A 26,987-nucleotide genomic window follows, 5' to 3' on the forward strand; every position below is an offset into this window, starting at 1 on the left:
GATATTTAAATGCATATTAAATGTTTGAAAAACAGCAAGGGTATGACTTGTTGAAAACCAGATGTTTTTTCATCTTAGGGATATCTAGAGGTGGTATCATCGTTGGAAACTATTAGCTATAAAAGAGCCAGGAGGACCTCAACGCTCCTGAAAAACAGAGTCTCAGCTCCCTCTGGTGGAAAAAGTAATTTTCTGCAAAATAGTTTACGTGAGAAAGTTTTGTTTCTGCTACAGGCCTCAAGGCCATGATAATGAGAAAGCAAACAAATCCCAAATCCTCTGTTCACTTTGGAGGACTGGAATTTCTTAGAAGCAGATGTGAAATATCCTGACTGACTGACTGTTGCAGGGCATCTGAACAATATACAACACAATCATCACGTTCCATCTTCCCCAGGGTGGAGTTCTCCCGACATAAATTATGATACATGACTACTGAAGAATTGGTAGCCCCAAGGAAAACAAAACACACACACACATAGACAAAGTTCTAATATTTTCTCCACAATAACCATCATAAGCCACACAAGCAGCCCTGTCACGAAGGGGAGTTGGGCACTTCCAGAGCACATGGAGTGTCAAAGGGTAAAGTCATCCCACCCAATACACCCAGGCAGCACAAAATCGTTCAGTTGTGTGTTTCTAAACTGACTGCCAACAGGGAACAGTGTCACTAATACAAGAGGCATAAGGCAGAGCCCTCAGATCCAAGCTGGTCTCCCCCAGTCTTAGACACTGTATAGATTAATCCAATCAAAAAAACCCCTTCACTCTCCTATTTTGAAAGACTTGGTGGAAAGTTCAGCAGTAATGCCAAAAACTCTCTTCTCACTACAGTTGGCCCTAGTCTACAGATAAGTGTATTAACAAAAGAACTCAGCTTTCTCTGTGTGCTTTGGAACACCAACAGTCTAGAACTGCATCACCATTTGTCTTGGACTTCTTGAGAGGGATGAAAATTTTATCAATCTGCACCACGTACATGCTAGATATACATAAGGTTACTTTCTAATTAAAACCAATTGTACAAGATATTTCTGCTTCTCCTTATTCACCGCAAAGAGTGGAAAGTAAATCCTGGAAGTATTCCACCTATTGTCACAAAAAGGTCAACAAAGTACATTTTTGTTTCTCATTAGAGCAATCAACAGCTCCACTGTAATTAAGCACACAACAACTAATTGCTCTGACAAATTCTTTGCAGCTCCTGTAAACAGAATCATGATAATTCCTGCAGTCACAAACATACCAGATTGATTTTTTTATGATACTGGGGTTCTGAAAACAGTACTTCATACTGCCACAGAAGGAAGAGTGCATAGGAAAGTGATAGGAAAACAGTAACAAAAAAGGTATTTATTAAAGAACATATAACTCAATTTCACAGTACAGCATTAAAACCTATACTTGTTCCTTGGAAACAGCAGAGCTGAATAAACCTGTGAAAATGAGGCAGCAGGTCAGGTGTGAGGGTGAAGTTTATGAAGAACAGCAAAATACTGTTTCCACAGCCAGAAGGAATTTGAGGGTGGAGAAAAGAAACAAAGGCAACAACAGCCAACTAAATACCCTTGGAGTGCTCTGTGCAATATTTTTCAAACAAGAAAGCCTATTAAGGCTAAAAACTGGTCATGAAGTTTTGGGTTCTTAAACTCAAATATTAAAAAACAACCATGGCAAGTACAACTTGATCTGTGTGTGTACAATTAAAACAACTTAGTAACAGATTTTTCTCCAAAAGGGCAGTTTTTTACAGGCTGAAGTGTCGATGTTTTAGCTGGAACTCTCACGGTGGCTGCAGCTCCATCAGCTTTGCTTATGGACTAGGACAGTGTCCAGCTTTCAATCTTCTGCACAAACACCAAGCCTGCTCAAGTAGCTCTCCCAAGCTGCCATCCTGTACTTCTCTGCTTCCTGAAGGCGGTCTGGAACTGACAAGATGCCACGTCCCACAATAATGATATCTGAACCTTTTTCACTAATAACTTCCTTGGGGCTCAGGTACTTCTGTCCAAGGTTATCACCTGAAACAGAGACACCATTTTTTTTTAGTTTGTACAAAACCATATCTATTACAAATCTTCAAAGACATGCTGGAACAGAGAACAGGTATGCTGTTCCAACTCTAATCCTAACAATCCACAAACATAACTAGAAACTCTGTCACCACCCAACAAATACTATTACACAGATCAAATTTGACAGCCAGCACCCTCCTTTTTCATGATTTACCAATCAGAATAGATGGAGCAGTTACACAAAGAAGCACAGATCAGGATTACTGAAATAAGCCTCAGCCTTCTTAAAACAGGCAAACTCCCCAAACATTAATGTAAAACCTTGTGACTTCACTTTAGGTTTCACAAGAATTAAGTACTGCAGAGAAACATATCTCCCCTATCTGCTTCAGTGATAACTTGTTTAGTCGGTAGAAGACTTTCAATTAATTGATACTGTGCATCTGTGTCAGTTACAAGTCTTACAGCTGAACTTCTGTATTTGTTGTATTTTTTTTTCTACTACTCAGTAGTTTAACATCTAATCTAACATCTGTCTGAAGACATTTCACGTGTTTTCAGGACTGTGCTTTATGGTATGCACGGACCTCAAAACAAGAAAAAAGGCTGTGTAGCCTGCTGGTTGCCTTTCAGAGCTCCCAGGAAAGGGATCAGCATACCCAGAAATATGGAGGACAGCCCTTAGTGGCAAACAGACTGCTCCCACAGAGAGTCAGCAACTAAATTCTCTTCAGAAGCCACTTTTTCACTGAAGGCCAGATCACTCCTGTACTTGCAAACAGACTATAAATATTCAAGAAAAAGTTACCTCCAGTTTGCAGCTGCACCCCTGGGGTTAAGTGAAGAAATTCTGGTTTATTACTAACTCTAGATCCGGATATGAATCCAAAAACGAAATCTGAGTTGTCTTCAGCCATCTGTACCTGAAGATCAGTGAAGAGTTAGAAGTGATATACCTAAAATTCAGATGGACTAGCAATCTGTTTCTCATCCACCCTTTGACACACTAAGCTGTGCAAGGCAGGGGTTTGAAACACCTTTTCTTGCATTACCAGTGTAAAGTCACCCAGAGCTGACTCACCTGTGGGAACAAGCTGAGTCACTCTGCACCTGCATTTAGTTAATGGGAATCAAACGGGAGGATCAACCTTGGCTAAGTGCTTTGAGAGACAGAATGTTATGTCTCAAAGTGGAAAACCACTTTAACCAGCCTGCCTGACAAGCACGTGTTTTTCTGCCGTGGCTGAACACAGCCACCACATGATGCAAGTGTGAATGTGTGGGATCATGGCATTGGTTTGGGATGATCCTGGGAATTTCGGTTAACTAAAACAACAAATGCTGTTTATGAGAGAATATGAATAAAAAGGGGAACACCAAAAAGGGTTGTGGACAAGTGCTGAAATTGAACTCTGTGTGTGCAGCCTCATTTTCTCCTTCAGTGCCCATACTCACCCCTCTGTCAGGGAAGGGAATGTTATGTTTCTTTCTGTGTTATAAATACTACAGTGAATGAATTTAAACTAATTAGAAATTATGCTTAATCAGAACATTGCTTAAAAAACAACAAAAAAAAGAAAAACAAAAAAGAGCGGGGCTGCTAATAGCAAACTTGGCATGTTTACTACAATTCCAAGTGTGAACTCTGACCACCTCTCATCACTAGCTTACAGCTGCAACCTTTAACCACCATACTGTCAGATTCCTGAATCTCCAAGGAAAAAACACCTATAATAGTTAGAGCTGGAGGGACTTTTGGAAGTGCAAATATTAGAAGCACATAAAACCTCCGTGTCACACTTTACAAGCTTTTAACCTGAAGCAAGTCTGCCTACTTACTGCAGCTTTTGTGTATTCACCCGTTGCAAGTGACCCTTGGGAACTCATCTCAGCAATCAGGAGACAGCCACGCTGGAGAGGAAGACCCACTTCCTTCAGACCCTTCACAACTCCAGAGCCTGGAACCACATGGGCATTAATGATGTCTGCCCAGGATGCGATTTTGAATACACCACCTGGGAACAGGGAGAGGAAGACATGGACAAAGAGTCACCAGAAATCTGTTAAACAGGAAACACAAGTTAAACAAAACCAGCTGCACCCTAAATCACTCACATTTTAAAAGACAGTTTTACTACTGAAGCTTGACAGTTGCAAGTTCAGTCTCATCAGACAGTTCTGATAGCTGATAACCACAAAGTGTAACCTCTCAGTTTACTTGTCACAAACACTTGCTAATATCTCACCTTTACTATTCACTGAGACATTTATGGTAGACTAGAAATCCACTGTCACAGGTGCTATCTTCCCAGACAGTATGCAGATCATATGGGACATAAGGATCAGCAAAAGAGAAAAGCAGTTCTACAGTTGCAGATCCAATGTCAAATGAAAGCTGTAACAATCACACAATAATAGCAGGCTGCCTTAAGAAGCCAGGCTGCAGTTTCTCACAGGAGACAACTGCTCAGGAGTACTTACTGAGCACAACTACAGATTCATAAAAAGGTTTAGGTTGGAAGGGACCTCAGGAAGTCACACCCTCTCAGCAGGGTTCAAAGCTAGATCAGGTTGCTCAGGCCCTTGACACCTTGAGTCTTTTCCAAAGCTGGAGATTCCACACTCTCTCCTGGCAACCTGTGCCAGCACTGCAGTTACACACACCAGCAGCAAAGTAACAGTAAATCAAGGTTGATGTTAATCACCTTCATATTGATGTTTCACTGTGTTTCCAATGTCTGCAAATTTCCTGTCTTCAAAAATCAAAAATTCGTGTTGGTCTGCAAGGGTCCTCAACTCCTTTACTACCTCTGGGGTGAAATCATTCAAGATGTCTATATGAGTCTTCAGGATACAAATGCTGGGGCCCAGGATGGCAGCTAACTGCAGCAGCTCTTTGGAGCTAGTGACATCAGCAGAAAGGCACAGGTTTGTTTGCTTCTTTTCCATGAGCATGAGAAGCCTGGCTGCAGTAGGATGCACCCCTGGCAGCTGGGCACGAGCACTGAAGCTCAGCTCCTTACAGAGTCTCTTCACAGGAGCAGGACCATTCTGAGCCACTGACTCAAACATATTTCCCTGAATGAATTCCTTCACCTTTTCAACCATCTCAGCAGCCACTTCTCCCTGCTGCTGGAGAATCTCCAACACCCCGGACAAGGTACACACAGAGTGCAGGAGAATTCCATGTTCCTCTAACCTAGCCTTCCCACCCTGCTCCCTGTCCAACAGCACTATGGCATCTGTGACTCTTAATCCTTCTTTCCGAAGAACTTCTGCAGTTTCCAGTACACTGGATCCACTTGTTACCACATCTTCAATGATCAGGCATGTCTCTCCCGGATTAATGGTGCCTTCTACCATCTTCTTAGTACCTTAAAAATAAAAAGCAAACATTCCATCAAGAAAGTTTAAAAGACCCAAAAAAACCTTAAAAGTATCAAAACTTTAACTTGCTCAGCTAAAATAAAGATCATATTTGTTCCACATACAAGCATAAACTACAGCATATCCTGAATTCCAATGGAACTGGACTTCAAGAGATTAGGAATTTCACATTCACTGTCAGTATGGAGAGGCAATTTGTTTATTAGAATGTGATACCAGTTATCACAATTCTTACCACAGCTCAGTTGCTTATCTGTAACTTAATTAATAAGGATTGTTACTTTTCCAAGCTCATGAAATACTACTTTATGTTTCCAGAAGTTACATTCTATTAACAAAACTGACACAGTGTTAACAGCACAGATTCAAATGTTTGAATGACTTCAGAAGTTTATTATTGTCATGAATTGAAAACTCAGAATTACAGAACTATTTTCTCGTTATTTCAAACATGTTTAAAGCAGACGAGTAATTGGCACTCCTTAGCATGTTTCCTATTTTCCACAGACAGCATTCTGTGCTCAATATGCCTGTTTAAACAATGAGAAGTAAAGCCCCAAATGCCTTTGTCTTAACTAACAACAGCTACACATCCATGAAAGGCCTCCTGGAGGGAAACAACAAAGGATGCCTGGCTTTCCCAGGAAGCACAGAGCAGCAGGAGAACATTATGCAGTTCATTGCTTAGACCATGGCAGCCTAGAGAACAAGCACATGTACAGCTTTGCAATCCCTATGACACCAGAAACTTTGTGTCAGGCAGTTAACTGCTGTCACAACTGGCTTGTGCTTCACAAGAAGGAAAAGCAAACGTTTCCATGCCTGGCCCACTGCCTGACACAGGAGTAGCATTTAGTCTTGACAAGCGTACTTTCTAATTACACGCTGTTGGAACAGGACAGCTCTTATCATGCGTAGAAATCCAGTTATATGGCAGGTTAATGCTTCAGTCCTCTCTTCCTTTATCAAAATCAGATAAATGGTTCATTGGGTAGAGAAAGGACTGCTGCTAACCCAGCCTACTGATTACAGGACCACAGGAAAATTAAAGGGGTTTGAGAAATAAATGAAGAAGGGACTAGAAAGGTTCTTCTTGGAATCAGTACGCAAAAAGTTCTGCTCAGCATGTTAGAGAATGTGAGTTATAAATCCTTGTTTCTGGAAGAGGCCACTAACCCAGAACCACAGTAATGGGCTAAGAGAAAAAAAAGACACTGCTAAAGAATAGAAACAAACAAACAAAAGAAACCCCTTACAAACAAACCCAAAGAAACAAAAAACACCCTTCAAGACTCTCCTAACCTACTGCAGCAGGATTCAAGCTGCAGCCTAGTGGGCAACAGCTGGGAGAGCCTGATCAGGTTGGGATCCTGTGGGAAGTATGCTTTAGGGTGAAAAGGAGCTGCTTTTAAAATAACCTTAAACTGAAATGCTGTACATCACAAAAGAATCACCAGTATATAAGGTAATTCCCAAACAAGACAGCAAGTTGACATAAAGTCTTGATTTGATGGTTTTACCGTAGTCTTTTGCTTCCTTCCTCCGTATGAGCATCGGGACCTGATTTTCCGAGCAGATAATTGTGGCCAGCGGCAGCGCCGTGTATGGAACACCACACACGCAGTCATACACCAGACCCGCATCTTTGGCTGCTTGGAAGAGGAGATCCGCAACCTGAAAAAGGAAAACCAAACGCTTTTCAAAATCGGACGGGCGCGAAAGTGACTAAACTAATGCATTACCGCGGGAAGCAATGAAAACCTCGCTCCTTCACATGTTCCCACGGCGATCCGACAGCCCGGCCCCGGGAAGGACTCCCCGGAGAGCAGCGCTCCCGGGTCCCCTCTCCCCCCTGAGCTGTAGGAGACCCGTCACCCCGCACGGGACGGACACCCCCGGCCCCTCGGGGACAGACACCCGGCCCCGCACCTGCCGGAGGAGGCGCGGGTGGGACACGAGGCCGCGCAGGTCGATGTACACGGGGGAGGCGCGGCCGCTCTTGAGCACGAAGTGCCCGAAGCGCAGCGCGCCCGCCCCGCTCAGCGAGGCCGCCACGATGCCCGCGGCCGCCATCGCCCGTCCCGGCGCAGGGAAGTGATGCAGCAGCGGGAGGAGCGCGGGCGGACACACCCCCGACCCGGCGGGGCCGAGCATCCCCCCGCATGTGTCCGCGCCGTGGGGACCACCCCGCACAGAGCCCGGGGTCCCGCGCCCACCTCCCCACGCCCCGGCTCCCCCCACCCTACGCGCGCAGCGATTCCAGGTTCTCCCGTCACCCCATTCCCCAGGGAAGCAGAAACCGCCGCTGCGGGGAGGGTTGGATGTGATCCGAGTTTCTCGCCGCGTTTCTCTCGGGGTGACACCCAAAAGGCCGCTGGGTGGATGGAGCCACGCTGAGGGTTGGCTGCAGTGACGGTCCCCGGTGCTGGTTTCCTGTGAGATCCCTCCGAAAAAGATGAGCTGAATAAAGGCATCAGCCAGCCCTGAGCCGTCAAGGCCTCAGAAAGATGCCATACAAGTGAAATAAGACTGACTCGGTCTTCTCCGAATAATTTTATTTAATCAAAAAAGCCCAGAAACGGAGTCATTAGTATACTCTATTTATAGGACAGGAGATGTACAAGTCGAAGCTACATCTGTAGATGATCATATATACTGCAGTATAGTAACAACAACATGGGACAGCAAGTAGTCACCTCACAACAGTACACATGAGTGATTAGACTTACAAAGGAAATATTTACAAACCTGCCTTTACAAACCAACATTGTGTGCATACAAAATGAAATCCGCAATAAAACTGAAGGTACATTTAAGGCAGACCAGCAATACACTGAAATAATTAAGGCTGTGGAATTACTTTGCACCTTGAAAATGCTGAGCTGTTAGCAATACTGTTTCTTTTTTTCCTCCTTCGGTGGATTGTTGCAAAGATTGAAAAGCATCAATACATTCCAACTGTTTGCTCTGATCTCGGTGAACAAGTCTGAGATAGATTTATTTTTTTATTGTTTGGTTTTTTGCACTTCCTATTGCATTTGCCTTCCAAAAGTAATCAGCAAATTGACCTCAGTGGCAGAGCAGTGCTGAACAGTTTGGTAGAAAGAGAAGTAAAAGCACCAGCATCAGAAGTTGGACATGAAGGTGAAATATGGCTTGAGTAGAAAAGATGTTGGTTTTTCACTAGCTCCATAATAAAGACTACAGTTACAGCAAACATTCAGCATCCTGACGCTATGGAAACACTCAGCACTATACAGATCCCAGAACAAGAGTTCATCACTTGATGGCAGTGTGCAGTCAGCCTAGTAAAATGGGACTTTATTTTGTTTCCTTGGGAAAGCACCATTTTCTGATGGGACATGAACAAATGAGCTGGAAAATTAATCCAAGCCCTGTGTTAGTGGAGAATTCACCTCGGCAGTGAAAGGAACTGAAACAAAACCAGGTGGTTAGCACCTGTACATGTTAATTATCTGTTAGACCTTTATATACAGAATAGCCTTTACATCTGTGTCTGAAGTTTATATTATCCCAGGTTACTGGATGCAGTCCCCTCATTGCAAGGGTATTAAAATAGGGTTATACATAGTCAGATGTGTGGCTCTGCATTCAGCCTTTAGGCACAGTCTTTGTAACAAAGGCCTAGTAGCATCATCAGAAATGCTAATGAAGTCTACTGAAGCCATAGCACTTGTATGGGTCAGTTGAGGGCACAGACTTTGTCTCAGCATTAACTCAGTTTACCAGTAAAATGCTTTTAAAGATTACTGTTACTAAAAAAAAAATAGTCTTTTAAAATAAAGGGGCAGTAAGAATAAACAAAATTTGTTGGTGTAAGTGGGAAAATTTTTTAAATTTGGAAGTCTATATTGCTTTAAAATAAAGTCTAGAACCCTGGACTGGCTGTGTTTCATCCCTGTAGTAACATGTGTAGGGGGCCTGGCAGCGTGGTGGGATGGGGTGGTCTCCCACAGGACAGCAAGGTCTTCAGACACCTGATGGAAGCTGACAGTGTTACATGGGCCATCAGAATTCCTGTTTGATGGCTAAGAGTCAAATGGCCTGGCCAGGCTGCTCCAAGTGAAGTGGAGAGAGGCCAGTTAGTTTAAATCTCATTGCCAGACACATTCATTAAATGCAGCTGTCTTAAATAAAGAGCACCCCATGTCATCATGTCCTCTGGGCTCTGTTTACGGGCACCTGCTGCCTTCCTGTCACCCAACCCAGCGCCAGGGAACACTGTGAGCAACACTTTGGTGTCAGAGCAGGGTAGGAGCGCTGTGGAGATGTCTGAAGGTGGTGGCTGTGTGGGTAAGTGCCACTCTGCACGGAGCTCATGGTGTGCCATTGCCAGTATTCCTGTTGGTCATCCTGGCTCAGGGTCTGGAGCTGCTGCAGAAGCTAAAGAGTGCAGCTCCCACCACACCTTCACTCGGCTGTCTTGGGAACACCTGGAGTGGTACAGCTGCAGGCAGAAATCTTCCCCTCAGAGTCAGCTCAGCCTGGGGAGCTTTGTAAAGGCCTGACGGAGTTCTATGCAGAAACTGTTTTCCTGTGTTTGCTACAGGCAATATTTCATGCACCAAAAAATCCTCTAGTCGGAGAATGCTGCACAGGGAGTTGGCTGTGGTGCTTCTCACCCAGAGGGTACACTCCAGGCCAATTTACTGAGCTTTGTAATCTCTTTACAACAAAGTTACAGTTTACAACAGAGTTACAGCACCTGTAGGATCTGTAGAGAGGCCACAGATTGGCTGAGAAAGACCTCAAAAGGGCAAGTTCAGAATACTTCCTCTGTATCTATCATATGGCAGCATTGCATGTCAACTTGACATTATTCAGGCAAAAGAAATCTTTGAGACAAAATACAAGAATGGTTGATAATAACAAACGTTATCTAGAAGTTCTAACAGGTTTAAATACTCCTGAATGTGCTGTACGAAGAGTGGTGCCCAAGAAGAGGAGTTCTCTAATGTGTATATGGAAAAAGCAAAACCACAAAGGAAAGCAACCCCATAGCATTCAAAGTCTTCAGAGTTTAGCACTTCCAGCTCTCAACAAGGAATCATTTTTGAATCTCAGAATGTAATAATGTATCCTCTTTCAGCCTTTTGGGTGTTCTTTTCTATTATTTGATAGCAATGAGAGGCCTAAATATTCCCTTAAGCAATCCAGCTTTTTCCCACTGTGCATCCAAAGTGTCTGCTATTGCAGTTTGACATGCAAATGCAGGAGGAAGGAAAATAAAATGCTAAATAACTCCAAGTTTCATGTGATACATGAGAATTTGTTCATATTAATGCCAAGCAGAAAGCCTGTGGCTTAAACTGTACCCATGGGCCTAATAAAAGCTGTGGGTTTTATAGACCACACTTCCATAAACATTTTTTTAAGGGCAGTGCAATCACAGTACAAAGAGCCAGTTTTGACAGATAGGAAGAAGTACAGACAATCCTGTAGAAGGTACCTGAGGCAGGTGCTATAATTAAAGACACCCCTTGACTGCTGTCTGTATTCAGTTGCTAAGAAATTGCATACTTTGCACTGCTGCTCAGGACAAGACTGGTCTTTTTTAAGAAGTGCTGCTGAGTAGCTTAGAAAATCAGCTGCTGCACTACAGAGGGAAACTGAGATAGGTTCTATATGACCCAAAAAGTTTAACCTTCTGTGAACACTGTCTCTTCCAAGCCTTTCCACAACTCCTCCCTGTATTAGATTTCTCTCCCTTGGCCACAAAGCCTTGTGTACTGCTTCTGACTGTGCTCACCCTTCTTACTGTGACTCTCCCATCTCAAGGTTTGTTCTTGTATTGCATGAACACTGAGTTTTTTTTGCTGAGCCTCCTTTCTTCTCCACTAGCAAAATAGTGACCACCCCCACATACTGATAGAGCAAGCACAAAGATAAGGGCCAGGTCTCCTACCTGCCATGAAACTGAGCTGAGGGGTGGATCAAAAAAAGGGCTATCAGAGCCCTCAGAATTTAACAGGACTCACAGGGTATCTCCACCACCTGCTGGCAGAGATAGCTTTTGCTCATGCAGGCTCACAGTACAGTTACTTGGATAGTAAATCAAATTTGACTCTTGCACTAACAAGAGAGTCTATACTGAGCACACACGGTCAGATCAAGCCCTTTTCCTTAGGAAAACCTTTGGTAACATCCCACTACAGGCACAGCAACTGCACTCAGCACCAAGACAAAGTCCTCACATGCCAGAGGAAAAAAAATAAATCTCTCTGATGGTCAACCAAGAGGCTGTAGATCTCTATGGTGGTATGGCAGTAGGATGGGGAAGCCCCAGCCAGGGAGGTGTTTCCCCTCCCAGTCCCACTGCTGGAGAGAGGATTTGGCCAGCCTACAAACTGCTGATTTGTCACTGCAGACTCCCTGTGTTGGTTATACTTAAGGCTGGCTCTGTCACTGTAACATCAATATGATGATGTTGCAACTTGGCTTGCAAGAGAAAAATGTTTTAATTGTGAATATTTTTTTTATTATTACAAAGTAGGCTTTGGACATAAAAATATCCTCACAAATGCTTTGGTGATGAGGTGCTAATGGTGGCTGAGAGATATTTACAAGTTTGGAAATGAAACAAATGACATACTTTAAACATTGAAAACGATTTTCAAGCTGTAAGCACAAGAATGAACTCACCACTCCTACTGCACTCTGAAAGGCTCAGATGGACTTTGGGACGAGCAATTCTGAAACTAGAAATGGAACAGTAACCTTTATATTTATATATATTTATATATATGATACAATATATGTATACTGAAAACCTGTGATAGAAAAAAATTGTCTTCATCATCATCATCTAGTTTACAGATACTGCAAAAATTGGACTCAGCCTTTTCTCAATGCACAGGTTTTGCAAAAGATTTCTGTACAATGTGTATAAAATGCTTTTAAAAAAAACCATCATAGTCCCATTGTGCTTAGTCAGAACCAGCTATTTGCTCCAGTGATTCATTGCCTTAATCATAGCTGCAAAAGGTGCTGCACGTTGACTTGACACAGCAGAAAGCCCAAGGATTAATGGAGGATTTTGGTCTGAGCATTACCACGCCACAGGAGTGTACCTAAGCCACGCCACCACGGGAGCTGATCCAGCAGTGACTAGAGCCTGATCTTGCATGTCCTACGCAGGCAAAGTCCCCACTGAAATCATGGCAGACCTGGGCATATGGGGCATGAAAAGTCTGTCTGTTAACCTGGAGCAGGCTTGCAATGATTTCAGCAAAAACTGACCAGTCTGGTTCTGCTGTACGTGCTAAGGTCAGCCTGGTCTCACTCCCCTCTACTACCCTACTCCTAATCTCTTGTACATTTTTAATTCAGTTCAGCAAGATCAAGAGGATTTCTTATAAGGCTGCCTCACAAAGATTAAGGCAACTGCAATTTTGGCTCTCGTTTCCAGTTGGTGTTTGCTTCCCGCAGTCCTTTTTTGGCAGTGGATGTGACAATAACATGTGCCCCAAGAGAGGGAGCGGGTCCCTGCTGCTGTTCCCCCCTTTTCCTTGGTCCCAGGTACTGCCACTTCTGCAGTGGTCTGTACCCTGCAGCTGGGGAGGCCAGGTGAAATGCAAACACCAAATACGGGGCTATGTACAGACAGATCTGCTTGGTGCCTGCTTGCTCCTGGCGCTCCTGCCTCAGGACCAGCAGCGTAGGACCCCAGGGATAGAGGAATTACGTGCCTGGGTTCAGCCTGCTTAACAGGAAACTCTTGACGCTGGGGACCGGGTGCACGTCGTACTGGTGCCTGCGGCGCTCGATGAAGGAGGCCAAGCGGGAGGTGTCCAGTGGCATCTTGGAATAGCTGCCATTGTGTGGCTGCAGCCATGGATGCTGTAAACAGGTGGCTGCCGTTGGCCTTCTCCTGAAGTCTTCCTGGAGGATGACGTTGATGAAATCCCTGGCAGCATGACTCACATCGGAGAAGTACTCATGTGGGAAGCTGAAATCTACTCTGCACACATTGATACAAGTCTCCTCTCTGCTTTCATCCAGGAATGGAGAGACACCACTCAACATGACGTAGGTGAGGACACCAATGCTCCAGATATCTGTGCTAAGGGAGACAGGAAGGCCTTGGATAACTTCAGGAGCTGCAAACTCTGGGTTTCCGAGGAGGTGGTGGACATGGTAGTGACCTGTGATCTGAACTGCGTCTTCCAAATCAATGATCTTGACGCGAGGTACCGGGATTCTTAAATCAATGAGCAGATTTTCTGGCTGTTGAAAATACAATAATACAAACTTAATTATACTATATTTTGGCAAATAAAATGTGTAGGTTTCATGTAGGTTTAATAGCCAATCAAAACTCACATTTAATCAGACATGCAAGGTAGAGATCAGGGGAATGAATGATAAAGAACCACCTCGGCTGCTGTTTGCTCTAAATTCAGATCAGCGCTGAAGTTGTGATGACAACATCCTCTTTTGCACTAGGGCAACACGCTGGGATTTTGCACTTTGTCCCAAATACTTACAGTTTATTTTCCCAAACTAATCTCTACAGATTAAGAGCACTGACAGATTTTTAAATTTTGATGAGATTTGTGTATCTCTAAGTAGTTTAAATTCCATTTGTTCACATGACAACTGGCTAAGTAAGTGTGTGTAACTTGTAACAGAAATGTTCTTCATGGAGTAAATGTTCAACTTTTCTCCCTCTACCACATATCCTGGGAAGGACTCTCATGTGTGCCATTACTGTTGCTGTCAGTTGACATGAATGGAGCTGCCAGTGTTCACTTTTACACATCAGGACACGATCATGCTTTCCAGGCCAGGGTGCAATTACATTTCATCCCAGTTGTTTTTCTCTCTGTTTTAGTCTCTCTCTCAGTGAGAGGTGCTGAGCACTGCCTACACACTCTGCTCTGGGGACTTAACATGAATTTTCCTTCCTTTGTTGTCTCTGAGATGATTTCTGAATTTACTTCTTGCACACTCTCTAGATCCCTTTTTCTCTCCCTCATCCTCATTCATATTTTAGTGCTGCCTCATGGCTATATATATATGTAAAGCAAAGTTCACTACACTGCTGTTCCAGTCTCTGCTTGCTCTTCTCTTGTGCAGTCTGCGTCAACAAAATCAACACGTCCTTGAGCTGGATCCTGGGACAGCACAGTCCATGGCTATGTCTGCTGTCACTGCCAGTGCATTTCCTGCTTCCCACTTAGCAACAGAAGGTGCTTTATTTAGCATCCCTCATTCAGAAGAACTGTAAATAGGTCACAGAAAATTAGCTTCCCACCTTGTTTCTGGTAAGTATCTTATGATCAAACAGAGTATTCAGTGAAGTTTCTTACCTGCAAGTGATACCTACTTTTTGACAGGTCCTATAAATACAAACAATCTTACAGAAAGAAACCAGGATGATTTAGCCTTTTGTGTCTAATTCTCACATAAGGTACTGTACGAATGGAACTTTTTTTGTAGCAGTAGTAGGCAGCAGAAGAATGAAAGTATCACTTCATCTGACATGCCTGGGGTTTAGAGAGATGAGAAAAGATCTCCTTGAAGCTGGATTGTCACTATTTAGGAAAGTAAAATTCATCTCTCTTTCTCCATTTTTAATTGGCATTTAAGTCTGCAAAAAGTTATAGATTATCTGATATCCTGGCAACCAAAATCAATGTTGCAGATCACAAAACTCAAAACACTTGATCATAACTTCAATTGCTAATTCTCTGTCATCCAGTATAACTGGGATGTTGGGGAGGGCAGCAGTACAACGCTGAATCCAGGACAGTACAGTGCCTCCTGCCATGTGCACTAACAAAAGGAGGTACGAGCTGTACCAATCCGAGTGTGATGTTAGAATATGCCTGAATATCTTCTCCACAGTGCACAGAACCTACATTTCTTGTTTGTTCTTCCTCTGAACCTCTCCCTGGTTGTACTTCCCACCCAGTTCCCCTCTCAGGCTCTGCAGCACAATGCACTGTGTTGCTTTCCTTTGCCCCTGCCAGTGCCCCCCATCTCCTGCTCGCTCCCATCCCCTTGCTTTGGGCTCCCCAGGGTACAGGTGCAGATGTGAGGGAGACACATGCTCCTTCTGGCCTGCCCTGAGCTGCCTGGGCACAAGCCAGCTCTGCTCAGGGAGCTTGGTGGCTAAATTGGCAGAGGTGTGAGCCCAAACCATACCCCATAGATTTAACTTATAATTCCCCTTCAGTCAGGGGCTAATGACATCTCACTCTTGCCTCAGACATCCTCCTGCTTCATTAAATCCAAAAAGCCCTTAAGAACAAACCAGTGAGTCAAGGAAACAGGTGTGTCTCATCTGAAGGCAAAAACCAGGCGCTGCAGGTCAGTAAATCCTTCCTCTGATGAACAGGTCTGAAAGGCAGTCTTGTCCATTTAGTGATCATCTCCTGGGAGTACAGACTGCACCTCCTCCCTTTCTGCACAGCTGGGAACTCACTGTTCCAGGGCACGGAATAATAGCACCATTCTGGTTTGTTCTTACCTTTATGTCTAAGTGAGCCACTCTGCAATTGTGAAGGTACTGCAAGGCTTCCATTGTGTCTCTTATATAAAACGCCACTTTTTCCTCCATAAGTTCATCATGGTTCATCAGATAATCTAAGAGACGACCGTCATCCATCCTACAAACAAATCAAACCCTGCACATGAAAGATCACATGGTATCTCTAGGAACAGTTAATATTTGAAAACAAAGTTGAAATGGAAACTTCATGACCTAAAAATGGAGGAAACTACAATGCAAGATCTGATGAGTATTTAATGATCTCTCAAGATACCACAGGCCATGGTAGAATGATTAATCCTCAGTTGTTATCTCTGGTCCTTGACAAATTTAGCAACAGTCTTAAAGTAAACTCATTTGCTTAAGGATGGATTCAATAGACAGAGGCAATTCCTTTGAAAACAGAGCTTCTTAATTATTTGGATTCATCTATTTATTTATAGAGCTGGTTGCATAATGCAGAAAAAAAATCACTGACATTTTTAGCTGGTAATATATTCTGTGGGAAAACTAACCCAATAAAAGTTTTCCACCTAGTTTTATTCATCTGTACCAACAAATAATCAAATAGCCCAAATATACTTTGTTGAACACACTGTAACAAAGACTGTGGTTGTTACTTCTCCTTACAGATGCAAGAATGGTTGCTACACAGGCCTTTTCACCAAGAAGTATTAGAATGATGTAGGCTTTATTCTAGCTGAAACATATTTATATAAAAATATATATTTACTTTAGAAGTGGACAAAACTGCCCAAATAAATCTAATGTTATTCAATGGGACAAACTAACTGTGGACACAATTATCCAAGCTTCACCACAGTAGAAAGCAGTTTTATTTGTCCCTCTCAATCTTATTTACTGTAAAGAAAAGGCAGTGGAAACTCTGCAGAAAATGGCTATTTTCATTTGACATCACAATAAATAAAAAGCAGATGACAAAATCTTTGCCCTGTTGAACTTGGAGTGGGTGAATTTTATCCTTGGCTTTAATAGGGCTGTGATTCCTATCCAGACACTTGACCTGCAGCTCTGCGTACTTACAGTTCCAAAACTAAGATGTAAGAAGTAGGAGATTCGTAGGTATCGTGGATAGTGATGTACTGAGGATGCTGTAAGTGCTGTAACAAAGCTGCTTCGTGTGCTGCCTGCTCTTTCTTTTTCATTTTTTTACTAATGAATTTTACAGCAACGTCTTTCCGGGTGGCTTTGTGAACGCATTTCTTTACTATGGAGAATCGACCCCTGAAATGATAAAGAAAACAGAATAATGAAGTGGCCTCATGAATAAATCACGCCTAGTTTTCAGTGCAATAACAGAGTGATTTTCTAAGTGTTATTTCATTCACCACATTAATATTTCACAAGGAATCAGATTTAACAAGTTGTTCATAACCTTTTCCAACAAAGGCCCTCCGTCTTTTACCCTGGGTGTAGAGATTCTTTGGGGATTAGCAAACACTGAGAGCAAATGGTGTCACTTTGCTTTGTGCAGCCATGCTGATGTCCTCTAACAACCTCCCCTGGGTTCAATTTGCTGCCACTTTTACAGATTCTATATCTTTTTTTTTTTAGCTTTGGTCTCCCTTCTCCGGTTGCTTTATTAGAGAGACCAAACTTTCTCAGACAAGTAAAAGAACAGCCTTATTAAATAATCGCTAACCTAACATTTTGTCTCACCTTTTCAGATGTACAGTAAGAAATTAAGAAAAAAGCTGTCAGGAAAGCATTTAGGAAGCTCGTACAGACTAGTGCCTAGTACCGTTCCTGAAAGTAAAACACCCAGTGCTGAACTTGGGCTTTTACATCATTCTATTCTACACAGAACCAGAATGACTCCTGTCCTTTCAGCCCAAGAATTACTGGTCTCTGACCACTGAGCTGAAGAACTAACTGCATTAACCTGAATTGTTTGCATGCCCCTTATCTGTTGTCTGCACAGAGCACCAAGGGATGACAACATATGCAGCTCCTATTTAGGCTCCTGTTCAACTGACCCTCCTAATCAGCAAAGCTTTGGCGTGTGATTTAAGTCAGTCACATGCCCAAGTGCTTTGGCAAACTCAGTCTTTGAGGTTAAGCTTATCCAGAACCAGTAAACTGTCATGACTTCAAAAGATGACATCAAATCAGAGATGACAGAGGAGATACCAGCTTCCAGAGATTTGGCTGCCTAATAGTTCACTAGTTTGCCAAGTTGCAATCCTCAAATCAGAACTGACCTTGAAACCCAAAATTTAGTTAGTATGTTAATCAGTATCTAATGTGCAATGCTCTTTGAAAGGAGCAGCATTTTCAGGCTAACTACAAAAGAAACCTAAACTCTCCTCCAAGGAAAAAGCTTCAATCCATTGTTTGAGTGTTTTATTGCAGTGATAAGCAGGGTTAATATTACCTCCCAATCTCATGCAGCTCTGCATAAGCAAGGTCAAAGTTTTCCTTCCATGAAATAGTGGCACCATCAGCAGCAGAGTCTTTGAGAGAATAAAGAACATTCAGAAAGTATAAAGACAGTTTCCTGAGGAATATAAACAGCATATTTTAAAGTTATGTGGGACTGTATTACTTAAAATAGGAAACATTGCCACTAAGAGTCCAGTTTCATACTGCTCAGGCACAGCTGCAGTGTGTTGGACCACTAAACACCAGAGCTCGCCAAAGAGAGGTGTGGATAAGGTGGACTCAAATCTTTCCTTGCAATTTTGCACTGAGAAGGGCCACACAGACAGTCTAAGGGCATGTGTGTAACTGGGAGACAGAGCTATGCTGTGTGAACTCTTGTACCATCCAGCACAGGCTATCCAAGCCAGTCACAGACCTGGTTACACACTGGAGCTGCTAAAACATGGGGAAATGTGGGGTCTGCTCACAACACTGTCCTGAGTGAGCTGTACCCCAAATTCCTGCAGCACTGAGCATTCCTATTCCAGCTGCATTGCTCAAGGGGGTATGTCCTGCAAGTGGAATTGCAGCCTTCCAGCTGGGATGCCCAGCAGAAGCCTCTGGTGCAGCTGGCATTGCTGGAAAAGCAGGGGAACACCAGCCAGGACACAGAGCCTGTTGTGCAGAGATAAAGACATGAAATAGTCTTGGGATACAAAGTAGGGACCTGCTAGGAAACTGAAACAGCTTTTATGGCAGAGGGTGGCTGTGAGCCTCGATGGAGGTGAAGACATGACAATGGTGGCAGGAGCTGGCTATTTCCCAGGCTTTTTCTTGTATTTTTACCAGGTCCAGGATCTGTGTTTTTATTGGGATCCATCAAAGCACACCATAAAAATGGCACAGATGGACTCCTGTGCACATCAGCCCCTCCTTGCCCTGCCCACTCACCATACTCCGGGAGCCTCACAAATTCAGATGGGTCGCTGGGCAAGCTGATCCCCCAGGGATTGCTGGCACTCACTCGAAACTGATACTGGCAGCCTGGGGCCAGGTCCTCAATGACGAGGTATGTGTCCAGAGTTGAGGCTACTGACTGCTGCCAGACCTGTGAGCCTGCATTTACCACAGGGAGAGAAGGAGAGCTGAAGGAAACAGTCTCACTGCCTGAATTTAGGGCAAAGACTTTCTCTGCCCAACACATGTTGGGTTTTAACCCTGAGACGTTAAAATCTACAGGGTTTTCAGGAGGTGATGTTACAGCAGACTGTTACACCAGAAATGGATCACAGGAAGCTATATTGTGTTGTAGCCACCTTCCCATCTGGCTAAATGAGTGAAGAAGGAAATGCCCCCCAGCTGACTGATGGAAAAAGTGCAGCCCAGGGACAAGCTCTCTCTCCAGCTGTGTGCTGGGGCTGTGTGCTGCAAGTGATGTCTCAGGGCAGCGTGACAACACAGAAGTGGAGGGCTGATTTGATGACAACTCTGCTATAAGAGAAACAGTAGCAGAAATATTGCAAAAAAAGCCCCAAAACCATGGTCAAAGGAGTCCCAGATGAAGCTGAGATAGGGTGTCAGTGTGTGGTGGTTTGGGCTATGACACAGTGCAATCCAGAGCAATCCAAATGCTTTTGTAGATGAAGATGTGGTGGCTACAGTGACAGCTGCAGCTGCAGGAGGAGAACCAGCTTTCTGAGGCTTAGTACAGGTATCTTACAGATGAGCAGAATTGCAGCAAAGAAATGTGTGGCTCTCATGTGTTTCTGCTCCTACCAGAAACAAATCCATTGCCTAATGTGTGGTATCCAAAGGAGCAATACTTCACTCATCTGTACAGGGTCACAGAACAGAAAAGGAACCCTGGGACACTAAGCCCTGTCACAGACTGTGATTTCTTTCAAGAATATATAAAATTTTATCTTTAGTAAATTCAGGGCCTTTTACCTTTATGTTATTTACCATGACCCATATAGTTTCTGTGCACTGTGGACAAATTCTGATTGCCAGGTCTCACAAGGTCAAGTTGGTTTTACAGGGAAGAGTCAGTTTTACCTGTGGAGTGGGAGGAATACTGAAAACTAAAACCCCTGCTGGTTTTTTTTTGTTGCTGTTTGTTTTGGGGGCTGTTGTTAATAGAGGAACTTTTATTCTCTCACAAAAATGCCAGTTACACTGATGGGACAGTGAGGGCCAAAGAGAGAGTATTTGCTAAGAGAAGGAATTAATATGATGGAGTAATTAGGTTTGCACATTTACTACATTTTTGAAACACGAAGGGTTAAAACCAGAATCCATATATCTAAGACAAAATTTACTGCCCAGGAACCTTCACACTTTTGCAGGAAGAATGCAAAAGGAATGTGAATAATTTCAAATGCCCTTTTCAAGAGCCTGTGTATATTGGGAAAACAGTGCACTTAATATCTACTTCATTCTTCAGGGGAAAAGGATGGTTGGATTTAAGAACAAATGTATTTCAGAGCTGAGCTTAAAAATATACAGGGATCTGCAGCTCTATCCAGATCAAAAAAATAATAAAGCTGATTTGTTTTTGGCATTCCTGGGAAGCACACGCCAGAAAGGATGGATATCTTTCTACCTAGTGGTAGGCAAATGATAAAAGGATACCTTAGTGATGGATATATTTTAGCTTAGCACACTTTACTTGTCATAAGTGCCTGGAGAAAACAGAAAGGTCTGTAACATATGAGAGATTGGACTGGATGATAGAAGGGCTTCTTTTGGCCTAAGACTTTGGGATCTGTAAAGTACAACTACTAGCACACCAGTGGTGGTAAAAATGCTTTTGGGACCGCTTTTGGGACCTTTTGTGACATAAAGGAGACTTAGTTCTCATTCTCTCAGCCAGAGGGCACAGCTCAAACCACTCACCTTCTTCTCTGTACTCCACAGTGTAGCCTGAAATGGTGCAATTGCCTGTACTGGATGGTGGGAGCCAGCGTAGAATCACAGAGGTGCAGCTTCTCTCCTGAGCAATAGGACGGTTTGGGGCAGCTGGGACACCTTGGGAAGAGAAAACAAGCACCAAGTCCAGCATCACATCAACAAGTGCTAGTGCTTTGTTCTGAAGATCAGGTGCATCAGGTACATCAGGTCACTATGGAGGAGCTGCACCTTGTAGAGGGAGCACTGTGGTTTACTCTGGCACAGCCAGAGGAAAGGCAGTGTCACAGTCCCGTTCACCTACCACTGAGGGGCTGGTACTTCCATATTAGCAGCCAGGAGAGAAGCCTTGCTGCATCAACATGGTCCCACAGTACTAGAGCATGGGGGGAATTTCTTCTTGCTCACAGCTGGTGGTCAGCTCACTGTGAGGCCTAGAGAGCTCCCTGTAAGACCAGCCATGAGAATCACCCCTGGAATGCAGAGGATCTGTTGGACTTCACTAAGTAGCAAGCTAGGTTTTGAGGGTGGGGAGTCCGTTGCCATTGAAGTGTCCAAAAATGACACAAGCAAGGCATTCAGAGCTCTTCTCTCTGTATGAGGCTTTGTGTGCTTGGCAGCAGATTGACAAATGACCAGTAATTCTTCTGTGCTGTGCTTAGGGCTCCCTTCAGCACAGGAGTAGTTAGTGCAGCCACTAACTCGCTTGGATAAATTGGGGAAATTATATCTCTAGGGCATCTGGTGAGGCCAAACAAATTGACTTCTAGATGCTCATGACACTGCTGCATCTGTAAGTCTCCAGTTAGACATTCTTCTCTGGACCCTCTCCTTCAAAACAGCAGGCACCTCTCATCTCTCACGCTAGCAGATCCCAGAACGTTACCTCCAAGCTGGAGGTAATGAGCATTGACTCCTTATGTTGTATTTATTACAATTAGATGGGTCACTAATTACAGTGCTGAGAATTCAGGCTTGGAGACATGTCTCCAAGTTGAATCCTGCAGAACAGTTCACCCAGGCCAAATCCTTAATTCACCTCCTCTATCCCCTAGAGAGAGGTGGAGGCAGAAAATCGGTGTCACTGGATCCCAGGTCCCCCTGCTCCAGGCAGATTCTAAAGCCCAGAGCTTCCTGCAGTTAATTGGGGCGTCATCTCCTCAGGCACTCAGCAGCCCAAGGGAGCTGAGCTTCCCCTGGCCGACCTCACCAAGCCCCTGAGAACAGTGCTGTGAGCAGGATGCAGGAGCTGAACCAGTGCCAATGCATTTTCATTTCCCAGATGTGATGTTTATGATCAGATGACTTAATCAAGCACAAAGAACATGCAAAGCCTTCAGCCATCAGTGGGAGCTGTGGCTGAGGAATGGCTCTGTGATTTTAACATCTCAATTCACCTGGCACAGCTCCACATCCGGCTGCCTCTGCACTGGCTGTTCCTGTGTGCTCTCAGCCCCCACTAAGGGATCCTGTACAGGAAAAATCCCACATGTTAAGGTCAGATGCACTACCTTGGACTTTGATGGTTGCAGAGGTTGAGGCGGTTCCGTGTTCATTGGTTGCCACACAGGTGTAAATACCACTGTCCTGAGGCATCAGGTTGCAGATCTTCAAGGTGAGCTCTCCAGACTCACTGTGAATGCAGGAAAGCCCCAATTATAAAGTGCTGCTTCACTTGCTAATGGTTTTTATACAGTTCCTGTCCTGCCTTATTACAAACACACAAATCTTGTTAACTTATTTGAAGGAACACCCCCCCAGCAATTTGGTACCTGAGTACAACCCCTCATATATCAGGATTAGGCTGTTAATTAAACCTTTGAGGAAAGCTTTGGTCCAAATTGCCTGCCAGGCAAATCTGCTTGTCTGTTATAGCCTCAGAGGAGGTGATGAAGGATCACTCAAGCAGCAAGCAAAGTTGAGGAGTTGAACATTTCCTATGCTTGTGCAGAGCTGGATGCTTAGACTCCATATATGTGGAAAGATCTCCTATCTCAGAATCTTTCCTATCTCAGGAGATGCTGAGCTGCTGTACCTCTGCAGTGAAGTCCAACACACACCAGACAAACTGGGCTTCCTGCAGATGCAGAAAGCAGTCACACAGCACAGGGTGCCTGACATTTCTGGGGAGTTTCGGACCCCTGGAGCATGTGCCACTGATGTTATGTTGCTGCCAGGCCCCCATTCGGAAGGCTGGACATCTCATAAGAGCTGGGGATAAAGAGCACAGCACATTGTTCGTGAGAGACGCTCAGTCTTTGGGCCAATCAGAGAAAATAAACAGCTCTGCAGAGTCTAGTGAATTTATAGCAGGTCTGTTCATAGTCACTTTGGTTTGCACATTTCAGTCTTCAAACATGCAACTTGTGGGAGTTGGCCTGAATTAAAGGATTTTGCTTGTGTAACTGCTATAGCTGTACTGGAGACCCAGCTTAGAGCCAACAGTAAGTTCCCTTGATGGCAAAACTAGGCTAGTTCTCGAATGCTTAATCTGTCGGAAACTGCAGAAGGACATTGCTGGGATAACTGTCTGGACACTGCAGCTTTTGCTGGTCTGACTGTACTGGTTTAAAACAGGACAAAAATATCCTCCTTCCCTGCAATCCAGACACTCGTGCCAGCAAGATCTGTAAGAGGCACTGCTCCTCTGGGCCTCTCCTTGGCAGGCAGTGTCTTCACTGGAAAACGTATGTGAGTAACAAGACAATACAAGTGCTGATAATGCACAGGGAGCCAATGCACAGACAGAGGACTGTGATGAAAACCAGAACCCTGTATGGAAAAATCCCCCCATCCCAACCCCAGCCTGAAGATAAGGCACTGGCGATCTACTAAGTAATGGCTAAAGACAATTTCTGATGCTCTGGGGCAGTCACATAAGCAAATGGTCTCTGAAGAAAGCTCCTGATCATATTTAATTTTTTTTTAGTGAACATGTAAAATCCCTTCTCTCTTAGTGTTCATTTTTCACTTTCAGTGGCTTTGTACTTCCTGGATTCATTTCAGCCTGAGCCAGAAGCGCTGAAAAGTTCAAATGAAAGATTGCCTCCTGGAGATTTCCACTGCAGTTTGGCCCAAATTGCTTATATAAGCTTATATAAGCTGCAGATGAGCATCCAGCATCAGGCTGTTACCTGACCTGAATTCAACTCCAGATCTTTCTGAATCTTCCCAATGCTTATTGTAAAGATATTTTTCCTTCTCCCTAGCCAAGCTGGAAACATCACGACAAGCATCTTTCTGTCCAAGCACAGCCAGATGTAGCCTTCCCAGGAGCACATGTGGGCTTTTTTAGGAACAGCTGAGGAAATGCTCAGGAAAACTGCAGGAGTTGCCACCTCTGCCCATAAGATGAGAAAATGCCCAATAATAGTATTGCAAGCTGGTGGGGGCTTGCTCTGCTTGAGTCCCAAAGGTGAGCATGGCATCAAAGTCAAGCAGAGAAGCGCTAGCAAGGCAGAAGCAATATTAGCCAAACTAGCAGGCTGTAAGCATTCTGGCTTCTGGCTTGCAGCTGGCTCAGGTCAACAGGAGCAAGCTCACATCTGCCAGCAGCACACTCAGCTCAGGAAACAATAGGGCTACCTGAGCCCCAAAGTCTGACCCTTTCTACCCAATGTGTGGTGCACCCATGTGCCTGTACACCATGACAGACTTGATTAACTGAGTCTTGTAGCTGGGCTGGTGCCATATTTGAGCAGAACACGACCATCATGACCAGCTATGTTGGGATCTACAGGCAGGACCTTACCAGGATGACACCGTGTAACTGGCTGTGCTGTTGTCATTGTCAAGAATGTTTTGATCTGGTCCTTTCCAGGTTATAGTTGGTTTGGGTCGTCCACAGACTTTGCACTGCAGCATCACTGTGTCACCAAGCAGGCAAGTGATGTCCACTAATGGCACAAGAAACTCAGGAGCCACTGTAAAAAAAAACCCATGGGGACACACACATGACACTTTTTATCTACAGGTGAGGATGTCTAGAGTCATACAAGTCTAGAGGATACATTACAGGACCAACTATGGGATCTGGGTCCCAAACAGGTGGGGGTCCTGGGATTATTTTACCAAAACTCCCCTTCATTAAAAGCCAGCTGTCAACAGCTCAGAGAAGGAGGTAGTGGGAACTGTCCACCCTCAGCCCTGTGCCCTGGCAGGAGGATGAGACTTTGTGAGGGTAGGTTTGGAGGGTTCAGCCTCTCCCGTGGCCCTGGGCTGTCTGACTGAGCAGCCAGCAGGAAGCCCACTTTCCCTGGGGATTGAGCAGTGGAGAGCTGCCTTTGCTGCAAATGCGGGGTGCAGAGCATGCTGTGGCACCAGAGTAAATCACAGCTGCTGCACAGCTGTCCTTAACTCACCTTCTTGAATGAAATTGGGGTTGATTATCTGCAAAATACAAAGAGATAAAAGCATTTATTTTCTGGATGGTAACAAAGAAACATCTGATTTCACAAGGTGGTGAACCTGACCAGTACTGCAGAAGCACAGATCAGTGGCAACAAGTGCCTTCTAACAAGCAGAAGGTGCAGCAAGCTTTAGTGACAACAGAACAGGCCTGGGCACAGCTGGGAAAGTAAAAGAAAAGCTATGGCTTCTTCATCTCTGATAAAACATCACAGGTAACAGGCAACAGCACCAAGGCTGAGGAGGGTGGACGTGTTTTCTCTTTGCCTGGGTGATAATGCTGAAGCCATCAACTCTTCTTCCCAACTCTCCTTGTGCTCCTCCCATGCCTGGCTCCAGACCCATGTCGCACAGCACCTGCAGTCACCACATACCTGGGGCATGTCATGAATACTCTGGCCACTAACCAGGTTTGGGGAAATGTCTTTTAAATTCTGCTCAGCTTCAGGGAAAAAAAAAAAAGTAAAGCACTTAACCAGAAATACTTCATTTTGCCCACTGGTGAGGATCAGTCCTGCAACAACTCTTGGTTTATCACAGTGAATAAAAATTCACTCATTTCACTGGACTGCTGGAAACTTTCCAACTTGAAACTATGTTTGAATAACAAGGAATTATTTTATCTAACTAGTTAATTGATCAAGTTATCAAAGGCTTGAAAAGCTAGTCTCTCTGTGGTCTCTGTGTGCTAACTTTGTTTCCATGTAACTCTGGAAGCAAAGTAGTGAAAAGCAAAGACAATGCCACTAAGTTCTTACACGCAGAATCAACCCTACCTAAACTGTAGTGTACAACAGTATAGGGGTTTTAGCCCTCTTAAAAGTTTTAATAATCTCGTAAGGCCTTGTTATTAAAATTCAAGCTAACAATTTCATATCAAGCACCAAAAAAACCCAATGTGGTTTATCTCACCTTAAATACCTTTGTTACTATTTATTTCAGAGCTATTTTGGAAGATGCCAATGAAGCAGTGACCTAATTCGTGGCCTGACAAAGCTGATGGGAGGTTTTTGCAGAGGCTCAGAAACCAGGCCATGAAATAGAAGCAAAAACCATTCAAAATAAGGTAGATGCATCTTCAAGATTTATATTTACATTTTGTCCACCAGGTACAGACTGACTGGCTGTGTGGTCGGCCCCCTGGACCCTGCAGACAGAAAGAAATCGGGGCACAATGGGGTGGGTACTGGATGAAGAACATCCTCTCTCCCCTCTGTGCATGGGAAGAAAGAGAGATGGATCTCTATGATCTAGTTGTATTGCTCACACAAACAGCAAAGAAAGAAAAAGCTGTTCTGTGGATACCATTGCTTGCCACTTTCCCTCACAGAGGCACCATCTACTTTTCAGCTGAGTAACCCCAGGCATCA

The 26,987-nt window shown here is 44.1% G+C and overlaps 2 protein-coding genes across 5 annotated transcripts in view; both read right to left on the reverse strand.

The window, feature by feature from the left end:
* Positions 1-1,336: 1,336 nt before the first annotated feature.
* Positions 1,337-7,478, reverse strand: UMPS (uridine monophosphate synthetase). Its single transcript, XM_008923024.2, has 6 exons — positions 7,335-7,478; positions 6,926-7,079; positions 4,724-5,392; positions 3,858-4,033; positions 2,827-2,941; positions 1,337-2,024 (listed from the first exon to the last, which is right to left on the reverse strand). Exons 1-6 carry the CDS (start codon positions 7,476-7,478, stop codon positions 1,843-1,845), a joined length of 1,440 nt encoding a protein of 479 aa, XP_008921272.2. The 3' UTR covers positions 1,337-1,842.
* A 467-nt stretch (positions 7,479-7,945) lies between these two features.
* KALRN (kalirin RhoGEF kinase) overlaps positions 7,946-26,987 on the reverse strand; it is a 330,405-nt gene continuing 311,363 nt past the window's right edge. Inside the window, exons 50-59 of one of the 4 annotated variants that reach the window (XM_029959838.1) lie at positions 25,572-25,599; positions 24,962-25,133; positions 22,722-22,843; positions 21,199-21,330; positions 19,255-19,419; positions 18,317-18,395; positions 16,966-17,166; positions 15,901-16,039; positions 13,115-13,652; positions 7,946-12,124 (exon numbers count right to left, since the gene is read on the reverse strand). In XM_029959838.1, coding sequence (XP_029815698.1) covers positions 12,093-12,124; positions 13,115-13,652; positions 15,901-16,039; positions 16,966-17,166; positions 18,317-18,395; positions 19,255-19,419; positions 21,199-21,330; positions 22,722-22,843; positions 24,962-25,133; positions 25,572-25,599 — 1,608 coding nt within the window. In that variant the 3' untranslated portion in view covers positions 7,946-12,092. Of the gene's footprint in view, positions 13,653-15,900; positions 16,040-16,965; positions 17,167-18,316; positions 18,396-19,254; positions 19,420-21,198; positions 21,331-22,721; positions 22,844-24,961; positions 25,134-25,571; positions 25,600-26,987 lie in introns of those variants that run through there. The other 3 variants (XM_029959839.1, XR_003915798.1, XM_029959845.1) reach the window with 3 other exon arrangements.

The sequence above is a fragment of the Manacus vitellinus genome, unplaced genomic scaffold (assembly GCF_001715985.3).
Source record: "Manacus vitellinus isolate BGI_N305 unplaced genomic scaffold, ASM171598v3 scaffold_22_pilon, whole genome shotgun sequence".
NCBI lineage: Eukaryota > Metazoa > Chordata > Aves > Passeriformes > Pipridae > Manacus > Manacus vitellinus.

Bases quoted from the DNA above. Each gene is read 5' to 3' on its own strand.
- UMPS (XM_008923024.2), bottom strand. From the start codon at position 7,478: ATGGCGGCCGCGGGCATCGTGGCGGCCTCGCTGAGCGGGGCGGGCGCG. The intron at 7,080-7,334 runs GTGCGGGGCCGG...TTCCTTTTTCAG, and splicing joins ACCCGCGCCTCCTCCGGCAG to GTTGCGGATCTCCTCTTCCA. The intron at 2,942-3,857 runs GTAAGTAGGCAG...ACTGATCTTCAG, and splicing joins GTGAATACACAAAAGCTGCA to GTACAGATGGCTGAAGACAA.